An 11,598-nucleotide genomic window follows, 5' to 3' on the forward strand; every position below is an offset into this window, starting at 1 on the left:
ACTAAATTGATATGCCTAGTATGTGGAGTACTTGATTATTCTGATTGATTATATGGTTGAAGTTATGTAATGCAATGTGAGATATCGACTTGTCTGCTAATTGCTTGTGCTCTGTTGTTGTTATGTTTTCTTGCTGGGCCTTGGCTCACGGGTGCTACGTGGTGCAGGTAAAGGCAAGGGCAAGCTGGACCAGGCTTGAGGTGGAGAGCTCCGAGGTGAAATGTACATAGCCAGTTGCTCGATCACCATGGTCGAGGAGTGATCCAGGACAGGGATTACCTAACTGCTTGTTTTGCCTTAGTATGGCTGGTTATTGTATCTGAACCCTGTAACTTTTGTAAACGATCTTTAAACTTGTATTTTTGGGATCCCGTGTAAACAAATAATGTTCCTTAATGATAATGTGGCTTTTGAGACCAAAACCCTTTTAACCCTAGTTCCTTTATAGCTTCTGTAACACGGGTTTTAATTAAATGACTTGATTAGCAAGTCTGGCACTTTATAAACACACAGTGTAACGGTCTTGGCTATCCAGGGCGTTACATAAATTTTCTATTGTTGATATCTTGGCCCTATCTACTTCAATTCCATGGCATGAAATTTTGTGGCCCAAGACTATTCCTTTTGTCACCATGAAGTGACATTTCTCCCAGTTTAAAATTAAATTGGACTCCTCACATCTTTTCAAAACCCTTTCCAAATTAAGTAAACATCCATCAAAAGAGGGTCCAAAAATTGAAAAGTCATCCATAAAAATTCAATACCTTGTTCCAACATGTCCGAAAATATTGACATCATACATCTTTGAAAGGTGGTGGGAGCATTACATAACCTGAATGGCATCCTCCTAAAGGAAAATGTTCCATAAGGGCATATGAAGGTAGTCTTTTCTTGATCCTCCGGTGCTATAGGAATTTGATGATATCTGGAATATCCATCCAACAAATAGTAATAAGGATGGCCAGCCAATTTATCTAACATTTGATCAACGAAAGGTAAAGGAAAATGGTCTTTCCTGGTGGCTTTATTTAGTTTATGGTAATCAATACAAATTATCCACCCCATCACCATACGAGTAGGAATAAATTCGTTATTATTATTTTTAACCACCGTCTTTCTTTGGAACTACCTGGACAGGACTAACCCAAGCACTGTATTTTTTTCCTTACCACTTCTTTCATTGAAGGATTTAGCCTCCTTTGAGCATCAATAATAGGCTTACTATCCTCCTCCATTAATATATGATGCATTACTGTCGAAGGACTAATACCTTTAATACCCTCAGAAGTTTCTCTTCTTCAATCTCAGATAATGAAGATGAAATAATAACAGGGAGAGTATCATTCTTACCCAAATAAGCATACTTAAGATGATGAGGTAAGGTTTTTAAGTCAAGAACTGGTGGCTTCTCAATGGATGGAAGAGGTCTCTCAAGCACTTGCCCTAATTCCTCATAGTTCTTTTTATATATTTGCCTTGATGAATTCAACAACTTAACATACTCACATGCTTCAGTACTAGCACACTCTTCATGACTTTCTATTAGACTCAACTTAGTGGATCTTCAATAGACTCAACCCCTTTAATTGGTTCTTCTAACACATTAACACAAAAGCAACTGTCACTAACCGAAGGATATTTCAAAGCTTTATAAATAATAAAAACAAGTTCATATCATTGTACCCTAAGCCTTAATTCTCCTCACTACAAGAAAAAATGCTTTTAATAACACCAAAAATGTGTTATCAAAACATACGATAACACTTTCTGATGTGTTAAGACCAACTATGTTATCGTAGGTCAGGGTACTTTACATAACACTTTATCAGTGTTAAATAGATGTGTTATTGTACTGTCAACGATAACACAATTTCTGTGTTATTTTAATATATAGATAAGTGTTTAATTATGTTATTTATAGTCGATTATATAACACTTTTTTTGTGTTACACTACACTTTAGTATAACACTTTTTTTGTGTTATCCTACACTTTAGTATAACACTTTTTTTGTGTTATACTACACTTTAGTATAACACATGTGTTATATTAGCTTAGAGAGACATAATCTTTTTTTACTTGCACAATACTAGGAAAACAAATATGAAAGTTGAAGCCAAATAAGGTAACATAAATAGATTTTTATTAATTACTCAAATGTAATTACAATATTTAGTCTACTAGTCTAGGCTTAAGAAATCATATTACAACATAATTTATGCCCAATTTAGATTCCTTTATCACTAAATACAAAACAAGAAATGTATACAAAAATTAGTGAAATACATTCTTCCATTCTAAAGGCCTCAACTACAAATGTTGTCAAAAATTGCTCCAAAGAAATCATCTCAATATACCTGCACATTGTAAAAAAAAAGTCATTTTATTATTAAGAACATAAGTAACCAACAGGGCATCAAGTATGGCATCCAAATTAACAAGTAGAATGTGAATATGGCTGTTAGAGGTCCTTTATGAAGCTTATGCTATTCCTCTTATTCGAGCACTTAACAATAAGTTCGAGTGGAATAGACAGATCACCACAAACTGATAAGAACATATACAAACACGATGGCCATAGATAACAGAGATACATACTAAACAGCGATGTGTATTTGGGTGTTCAGCGTTCAACCTTAGTAGTTGCTTTACAGCCTGCACTCCAAAGACAATTTAGCCATCAGTTGGCCTTATGTAGCTCAAGACAAAAAGAGGGTCAAAATAAAAGCTTCTCAGCCACACGCTTAAACAAAAGCTTACCTGAAAGGCAAGCAAAACCTTCTGTGGGGAAAACCAAGGGAACCTAGAAAAAAGACCACAAGAATAGGTGGGGAAAAACCTGAAACATAAATAGCTAGTAACAGCTCCAATACACACAAAACTTCTAGACAACTACAAAACCTAACAATAACTAAAACCCATATCAAAAAACAAGCCTAAAAATCAACATAATAGACAGCTAGTCACCTATAAGATCTACATTAATATATAACATAAGAAACAATATACAGAAGATACCACTTAGAATACCTTATACAAAAGCATTTCCCCATGTTCACAACGTTCATTATCAAGAGGAAAATCATCTTCTAGTGTCCCTTCGTATGCTTCCAGAATTTCAACTGCTTTTAAAGCACTAACAAGAAAAAATAAAATTTAATAGACCAAAACTTATACTCAAATTTAATAACCCAAACACACAACCAAGAAGAATTTATCCACTGAAAATGTAAAGAGGAACTATTCTTACATATTTACATATGCTGTATAGAAAGAAAAAAAAGTATTGTTTGTATATATATATATATAATACTTAAACACATGTACAAAATAGAGGAATAACATTTTCTAAAAGCAACGGATGGACTGTATTAACTTCCACATGATTTATTTGATCTAGATTTTTAAAAGGTTCAGCTTACATCACACTATGTACCAGATTTTTTGACAATAAATTCAGAACATGAATTACAAGTGTAATTTTTTACTGAGAACAGCTGCATGAATCATGACAGCTATTCGCAAAAAAATTAACAGCAATGGCATGACTAATGTCAAAACCACTGTTTGAAAATATGAAGTCATAGATCTACAGTCTATAGTCTAGAAATTTCCAGTTGTGTTTAAAGCACGAATCAATTTGAATTATGAATGAGAGAACATAAGTTTGGAAACTTCTTGGTTGTTTATATCAAACATTAAGTATTTGAGTAACATTAGAAAGTGGGACCAACAAGAAAAACAATTTAGGTTTGTCACTGTAAATGATGGCCACTAGAAAGATAAATATATAAATAAATGATCAATAAATAAGGTCAAATTCGTACTTTGAGTTTAAATGATGAGCAACAGCAAAGCCGATCCAATTCATACGATGATTTGATTTTAGAGACAAGAGCTATTGTTTTGTCTCGACAAACCCTGCCAAATCTCGCATTTGCACCTGTACCACAATAGATAAAGAGCCATCATTAGCTAAAACAAATTAAGGATTTAAATCAAGAAAAAGGCACTACTCACAAAAAATGATGTAATAAACAAGCATGATACTAGCAGCTATATTTAACAAGTGTCATGTATTCCAGTTAACTTTGAAACAGAAAATATAAGTGCTAAACTTCAATATTGTTTTTAAGTTACCAATAGAGCATAAGTCTCTAAAAGAAGAAAATTAACATCAAAAGCATACCTGTAACAGTGACAGATCCCGCAAAATTTCAATATTGTCTGGATCGATCCTCAGTGCATTTCTATAGCATTTGATTGCCTCCCTGTATTCTCTATCGGACCGATAAAGAAGACCATAAACATGCCAGCATACATGACTTTTAAGATCATTCTGCAAAGAGACAAAAAAGCCTTAGAGAACTAAAGACCCTACTGATTTTGAAAACAAAATAGAACATTAAAATTTTAGACAACACCCTCACCTTTAATCCTTGCCGAACAAGCTCATATGCTTCAGATTTACAGTCCATGCAATTTAATGTCAACCCCTTCATTTAGACTTCAAAATTCTATTAACTTAAATCACTAATATAGCTATAATTTTTCAAGCAAGGATAGTGATAACTAAACTTATTGAAGTAGCACTAATGAAATTTAAGTTGAGCTTTTTATGTCCCATGGCATAAAAAGCAACATTCCATCATATGCAAATCAAACCTCATAATACCAAATTTCTATATCAAACCTAAAAAGGTGAGAACAATTGAAAAGGAAAAAATAACTCTTCTAGATTTAGTGCCACAGGGAGGAAGAGCACATAGCATCTAAAAGATGGAGCTAAATGCATACCCTTAATTCATCATATGCCCAATAATATTGAGAATGCTTTCCTCCAGGCCCACCAAAAGCTTCTTGCCAAGAGTCAAGCAAGACCAAGATTTTCTCCCTCACTTGCATATCTGCCTGAATGTTACAATCCACATGTTTCAAAAGTGACAATCCATACAAATTCTTAATCAGAGAAAATAATTTAGATGCATAGAGAACTAGAAGAGAATACAATTCCACCAATAAAAGTTTGGAAAACAGTTACTAAACAAAAAGACAGGGAAATAAACGCCTATCCAACTTTGTTTGGCAAAAATAATATCCTTAACAATTCGAACAACTTAGAGCAATGCGAACAATGCTCTTTTTCTCATTATCTTCTACAATTTACACTCCTCTCATTACCTGACAAGAGTAATAAAAAGTTAATGTCTTAATATTAATTTTCATCTTATGGTAATAAGATTTCACATGTCAAGCAATAAGAAGGAATATAAAAGAGGGTAAGAATAGAGTGCTGCTGGTACTTCATTACACACAAACAAAGCACACTCATAAATGAAACTTGAGCCTATGCTTCAATAAATTACCAATTTCCTTGAACGACCAAACTCAGTGAGGAATGGCCAAATGGAACATCAAAAAGTCTTCCAAATATCCATTTTATCGGTATTGCACTTTAAATAAAGGCACCTTTAACAAACATAATAATTATGCAATTTAAACCTAATTGAATATTTACTTCTATAAAATAATAATATTGTCTCAATAATCAGATGTTATTGTAATCCCCACAGTTCTTTACCATTGTTTCTAATAGCTACAGAACTCGAATTAATTCAACAAACCAGTTAGAAAAGATTGACCACAAAAAAAGGGGTTTTTAGGTAGAATATACATATATAAATATATATACATATAAAAATACCAGATTTAATTCAAAGAAGAAAGAACTCAAAATATGTAGTAAAGCTTTAGCTTACCATCTTAATACTGTGTCTAAGGTTTTTGCTGGCTCTCTGCTGCGGATAGTTCGTCTTCCAAAGCTCCCTATATATAGAAAATTTACAGTTACAGAGCACAAGTATTAAAAATAAAGGTTGAAAATTTTAATGGAAGCCCAAGAGCCTAATTAGTCTCACTAGGAGTCCTAATCCTGATGCTAACTAATTAGACTCCTTAACTACATATAAAACTATCTTGAGTGGTCTTATGAAGTAATGCATTGACTATGCAGTCAGTAGACACAATTTAACCATGTAAGAGAATTTACTAAAAACTATCAGAAACAACATGAATAAAAGCAGTATAAACTCCAACTAAAAAATTGATTTTTATCGGATTGAATTATGAAAATTCATTAAAAAGATATGAATTAAAATGCTGCATTAATAAATGGAAATTCACATAAATATAAGTTCAGAGGCAATAAAATTAACTTCAATTACATAAGAGATCACAATACTGTTTAACCTGAGCTATAGTTACATTTTCCTTGTGTCCAAGAGAGATGACCTCGTCAAAAGCAAAAATCAGCTCAAAAGCAGTCATGCAAACACCCTCTTCATCTAGAGACATAGAATACTCCGGCACCTAAAGCTAGTTAAGGAATAAACTTATACAGATATTTCCACCTACTTATTTAGATAGCAAATTGATGGAAATAAAACCCATTCAAATTGTAAAATGGATATACTGTACAAAAGACTGAAAAAAAAATAGGGGAAAAATTTGAATAAATAAGACCAAAAGAAACACCACAGTGAGGTATACATGGCAAAAGGCTCAGCTGGAAATTTTCAGGGTTCACCAAGACCCCAATGTCATACTTTTCCTAACTAAGAGATTTGTGAGGCAAATGAAGTTGATGACATTTTCGTAAAGGCTTCAACATGCCAATACAGAAAAATGATTTCTTATTTTGCAAAGTGAGCTAATGGTGCACATGAATTTAAGTTCGCACTTAACAAAAGTGGAGTAGAGCAAAAGAAGTGGAAACAGTCTTTGTGCTCTTGCCTAATAATACATCTCCCATGCCCTTTTCATAGAAATTAGAACATACATGCTAAGAATAATTGACAAAAGGCAGAACAAAAAATATCTATGGTAAAGGGGGAAAGTTGCCAAGTTATTCATGTGATATAATATTTTTTTAATAGAGAGAGAAAAAGGGCAGAGAAGAATACACATGCTAAAACATTTCATAATAAACCCAACATAGAAACATGTAAAAAAATGGCTTTTGTGTGGACAATGTGTTAAAAATCATAAACTGTTTAAAAAAAAGGATACAAGCTTTGAGAGCAGTCGCAGTGTCTCCAAATCTTCCAGAATATTGCTCTATTTGTTTGTAACAAGTAACAAGTACAAAGCTTCAATAGGCTGGTAAACATAGCGAACATTTTCTGTCTCAAAATATGTATGTTGTTTTCCAGTGCCTATCAACTTTGGGAAAGTTGCAAGAAGACCTTCTATTCTTATGCGAGACATGTCCACAAATTGTCTAGAAACAAGTACTGCCAAAGCAAGAATAAAACCACCAATTAGAACTCCTAATCACTTGCAGAATGAAACTTAACAACATTGTACTCATGTACAGATGAAAATAAATAACAATGCCAGGTACTCGAGGACAGTGAAAAATTATATGTAAAAATGGTGCTAGCCCTTAAAATCAAAGAAATTACTGCAAGGATTTTATATGCAAGAAAGAAAAGGAGAAGGTGTAGAAAAAAAATTAATAAATAAAGACAAAGGTTTAGACAATGCCAAGAGGTGCACCATTATTCTGAAAGTTTCATTCACATTCACATTCCTATCCCATTTTACCCAAAACAAAAACAAAAAAATCCATTATGAAGTTGTTGCTACAAAATAACTTTACTATGTGAGAAAGCAGAGTTTAAAGACTTATGAGCTACCAGAAACCTCCATGAACAATGTACTTTACCAGTTCCTGTCAATCAATCTTCTGATCTGCCTATAAAATATGGCCTATATCCACAACAAACTCTTTCCACAATTGCATTCTTTTAGGTAGCTAACATAAAAATAATAAAAATCTAAACAAAACTTCATTATAAAATCCAGTTTTACATCGAAGTGGTTGTTTCATTACCATCATCTTAACCCATAATATAACATTCCTAGGGTAGTTTAGACATTTAGCAATTGAACTGTACACGAGACAGCACAGTAGCAACTGAACAAGACATGAGTTATGCAATTACAATAAAAGTATTCTCTCTTGTCCGGCCCTATGTAATTACATGAAATTTTGAAACTGAAAAACTCAAAACTCAAATATTACTGATAAATAAATTAAATAAAAAAATGTAAGACAAACAAATACACACCTTTCCCAGACTTGGTTACGATGGAAGCAGCAAGAACAACCTATGTAGAAAGTGAAGATGACTGATAAGCAATAAAACAGATAAATGTAATACATATTTATATATATTTGCAGCAAGATAAATGTAATTTAAAAAAAAAATTATAAATGTCAAATTTTGAAAATGCAAAATACTTGGTAATATTTACAAGCATTTAACCATTTCAATCACTCAAAATTATTAATGCATGCTTATTTTCATTGCATGTCTCCAAACGCGAAATGGACTACTTACCGATGCTATAACTCAAATCCATAATAATGATAATAGTAGTAGTAAATAACTAAATAATCAAACATCAAAACCCAACTTTGAACAAAGGAATAATGGGAAGAGAAAACTCTTACCATCTTGTTATGTCGAGATATGAAAACAAACAAGCACGACCAAAATGGAGATTGTATCCAGCACCTAAAATGCAGAAATTTGGTGAACTTAAGACATTAACACAATTGCCAAAATCAACAAAATATGGAGTATCATCATGCATCCCAACGTCGTCATTCGATTGTTGATAATCAAATCACATACTCTTATAGGCACACCAATGCATGCTAAATACACAGTAGTGGAAATATTTCGAATCAGGGAATGAAAAACTTCACATATGTATTAGGATTTAAGTCTACAAAAGATACTAAATTTAATAAACTTGTGATCCCATTTCACTATCGATCTCTAATGTCTCATAGAAATTCGTATACAATATTATCACCACCCCGGCGAGGTACAACAAAATTCACCAAGAAAAAGTTAGGCCTAACACCCGAAACAGTAATTTCGCTAAGATCTAAGACAACATAAGGTGGATCACGTTTGGAAATCCAGAGTAATAAAACAAGATCTCAAAAAGTAAAAACCAAAACTTCCTACGGAAGCTCCTAAAGAAAACAAACATTCCCAGCTAAGTATTTCAATCTGCTCCTTGAGTGAAAGCAGAGGCCCATGAACAAACCCTGAAAGTATTACTCACACTTGATCTTCTTCTTCTAGTCCAAGCTAACAACCACGCTTGGTTTTTCACTCATTTTCTTCTGAATTTCTTTGTTTGCAGTAGCTTGTGTTGAAGAGCTCCCCGTTGATGGGGTGTGGCCGTGGAAGTCAAAGATCGAGCACAGACGAAGGAGAATGTCAGCCTCTCAAAGGTTAGGTTTGGGTGTTTCAGAGTTGAGGAAGAAGAACTGGGTTTGGAATGAGATTGGAAATTAGGAGATTTTTTCACTTTTGGAAAAGTGACTGAAACTATTCTAAAGTTAGATAAAAAAAAAATAATGTGTTTTATTTGAGCGGGCTTTCCACAGATGCCGCCTTTTTATTTCATTTCCCTCTTTTTCATTACCGAATTTTTTACTTTACTAATTAGTTATTATAATACTTTTTCAATAAAGTTATATTCTTGTGTTGTAGAAAGGGTTATTTTTTGTAGTGCCTTTCTAAACGTCTATTAGCAGTTGCCCAGTAGCTAAAAAAGGTCATCCTAATATAATAGGCACATCCTCATCTTCCTCCATATCTAATACAATAAAGTCAATTGGGAAAATGAACTTGTCTACCTTTACTAGAACATCTATAATACCTCTGGGATGAGTTAAAGAACGATCAACTAATTGAAGAGTAATGGTAGTCGGTCTAGCTTCCCCCAAACCAAGTCTTTTAAATACAGACAGCGACATTAAATTTATACTTGCACCTAAATCACATGAAGCTCTCTCACAATGAAAGTTTCCAATAGTGCAAGGTATAGTAAAATTGCCCGGATCTCTTAACTTTTGAGGAAGCTTGTTTTGAATAATTACACTACACTCTTCAGTTAATGCAACAGTTTCATAATCCTCCATTTTTCTCTTATTAGACAATATCTCCTTCATAAACTTCACATAACTAGGCATTTGTTCTAGAGCCTCTGCAAATGGGATGTTAATATGAAGTTTATTAAATACTTCAAGGAATTTGGAAACTGTTGAGGATATGGAATTTTTGGTGTAGGCTCATAATATTTTGTTTTTTCTGGTTTTTTGGAAGGTCTTCAGTAACCTCTTCTTGAAATCAGACTAGTAACTTGTTGTTTCTCTGTATTCTTCCCTTTCTCTTCCACTGTAGGTCCATCATACTTAGTCCCACTCCTCAAAGTGACCGCTTGACATTGTTCTTTAGGATTTTCCTCTGTGGAACTAGGAAAATTTCCTTGTTGTCTACTATAAAACATTTGAGGAAATTGACCTATTTGTGTCTCCACACATCTGATGGGAGACCTTGTCTGTGTCAGGAATTGATTTAATTGGTCTAACTGAATTGTTGGTGGGTTCATTGGAGGAGGTTGTGGATGAGATGGGCATGGGTTTGGATCATAATATGGTCTAGAATGTAATCCATAAGTTGGTTGATGAGGTGGTTGTTGAAGTGGGTATTGTTGATATTGTGGTTGTAACCCTTGATTATTTTTCCAAGATAGAGTAGGATGATTTTTCCAGGCAGGTGTATAGGAATTTGAGTAAGTATTGGGTGCAGGTCTTGAAAAATTACCTAACCTGTGCCTGTTCCAAGGGCATATTGTTTACATATGTTGAGCAACTAGCTGTGCTCGGGCATTGTTCATAAGAATGAGGTCCTCCACAAATCCCACAACTCATGACATTCTGTACTTGCATTGCTTGTGTGGTGAGATTAGTTTGTTGTAGTTGTTTGGTTAAAGATGCTACTTGAGCGGTCAATAGCGCTATTGGATCAACTTCTAAGACTCCCGCTACATTCTTATTATCTCACTCAGTAGGCCAATTATAATTATTCATAGCCATATTTTCCAACAGTTCGTACGCTTCATTCACACTTTTTCTCATAAACGCCCCTCCTGATGCTGCATCTATAATCGTTCTTGTATTTTCTCCCAAACCATTGTAAAAAGTATGAACTAACAGCCACTTCTCTATTCCATGATGTGGGCATCTCCTTTGAAATTCCTTAAATCATTCCTATGAATCATACAAAGACACCCCATTCATTTTATGGAAGTTGTTAATCTCTCCTCTAATGCTGGCTGACTTAGTAGGAGGAAAATATTAACCAAGAAACTTATGAGCCAAATCTTCCCAAGTAAGTATAGAATTGGCTTGTAACGAATTCAATCAACTCTTAGCTCTGTCCCTTAGTGAAAATGGGAATAGTCTCAATCGTACAACATCATTACTCACCCCATTCATTTTAAATGTCGCACATATCTCCAAAAGCTTTGAGATATGCAGATTTGGATCCTCATTCAGTAGCCCCCCAAATTGTACACAGTTTTGCACCATTTGAATAATTGAGGGTTTGATCTCAAAATTATTAGCCTCAACAGCAGGAGGACGAATGCTTGAATGTATCCCCGTAACAGTAGGGAGTACATAATTGTTAATGGTGGATCAACTTCAGCTGCATTACCCATATTTGCA

The 11,598-nt window shown here is 33.8% G+C and overlaps 2 protein-coding genes, 1 long non-coding RNA gene and 1 other non-coding gene across 4 annotated transcripts; 1 reads left to right on the forward strand and 3 right to left on the reverse strand.

The window, feature by feature from the left end:
* Positions 1 to 2,929: 2,929 nt before the first annotated feature.
* Positions 2,930 to 4,496, reverse strand: LOC133821219 (N-terminal acetyltransferase A complex auxiliary subunit NAA15-like). The gene is made up of 4 exons (XM_062253657.1): positions 4,430 to 4,496; positions 4,189 to 4,338; positions 3,827 to 3,942; positions 2,930 to 3,135 (listed from the first exon to the last, which is right to left on the reverse strand). Exons 1-3 carry the CDS (start codon positions 4,475 to 4,477, stop codon positions 3,898 to 3,900), a joined length of 243 nt encoding a protein of 80 aa, XP_062109641.1. The 5' UTR covers positions 4,478 to 4,496; the 3' UTR covers positions 2,930 to 3,135; positions 3,827 to 3,897.
* Positions 4,497 to 6,267: 1,771 nt separating this feature from the next.
* On the reverse strand, positions 6,268 to 8,583 carry LOC133821220 (uncharacterized). The gene is made up of 4 exons (XR_009887386.1): positions 8,518 to 8,583; positions 8,132 to 8,171; positions 7,068 to 7,291; positions 6,268 to 6,368 (listed from the first exon to the last, which is right to left on the reverse strand). It is a non-coding gene; the product is annotated as an uncharacterized LOC133821220 (long non-coding RNA).
* Positions 8,584 to 9,642: 1,059 nt separating this feature from the next.
* LOC133824497 (uncharacterized) lies at positions 9,643 to 10,008 on the reverse strand. The gene has a single exon (XM_062257387.1). The coding sequence runs from the start codon at positions 10,006 to 10,008 to the stop codon at positions 9,643 to 9,645; it is 366 nt and encodes a 121-aa protein (XP_062113371.1).
* A 1,087-nt stretch (positions 10,009 to 11,095) lies between these two features.
* LOC133828240 (small nucleolar RNA R71) lies at positions 11,096 to 11,202 on the forward strand. The gene has a single exon (XR_009890870.1). It is a non-coding gene; the product is annotated as a small nucleolar RNA R71 (small nucleolar RNA).
* The last annotated feature ends 396 nt before the right edge of the window (positions 11,203 to 11,598 follow it).

This window comes from Humulus lupulus, chromosome 3 (genome assembly GCF_963169125.1).
Source record: "Humulus lupulus chromosome 3, drHumLupu1.1, whole genome shotgun sequence".
In the NCBI taxonomy this organism is placed as follows: Eukaryota; Viridiplantae; Streptophyta; class Magnoliopsida; order Rosales; family Cannabaceae; genus Humulus; species Humulus lupulus.

Excerpts from the sequence above, each read along its gene's own strand:
- LOC133821219 (XM_062253657.1), bottom strand. The coding sequence starts at position 4,477 with ATGGACTGTAAATCTGAAGCATATGAGCTTGTTCGGCAAGGATTAAAG. Across the intron at positions 4,339-4,429 it reads TTGTTCGGCAAGGATTAAAG|AATGATCTTAAAAGTCATGT; the intron begins GTGAGGGTGTTG and ends GTCTCTTTGCAG. Across the intron at positions 3,943-4,188 it reads GGGATCTGTCACTGTTACAG|GTGCAAATGCGAGATTTGGC; the intron begins GTATGCTTTTGA and ends ATTGTGGTACAG.
- LOC133824497 (XM_062257387.1), bottom strand. The coding sequence starts at position 10,008 with ATGGAGGATTATGAAACTGTTGCATTAACTGAAGAGTGTAGTGTAATT.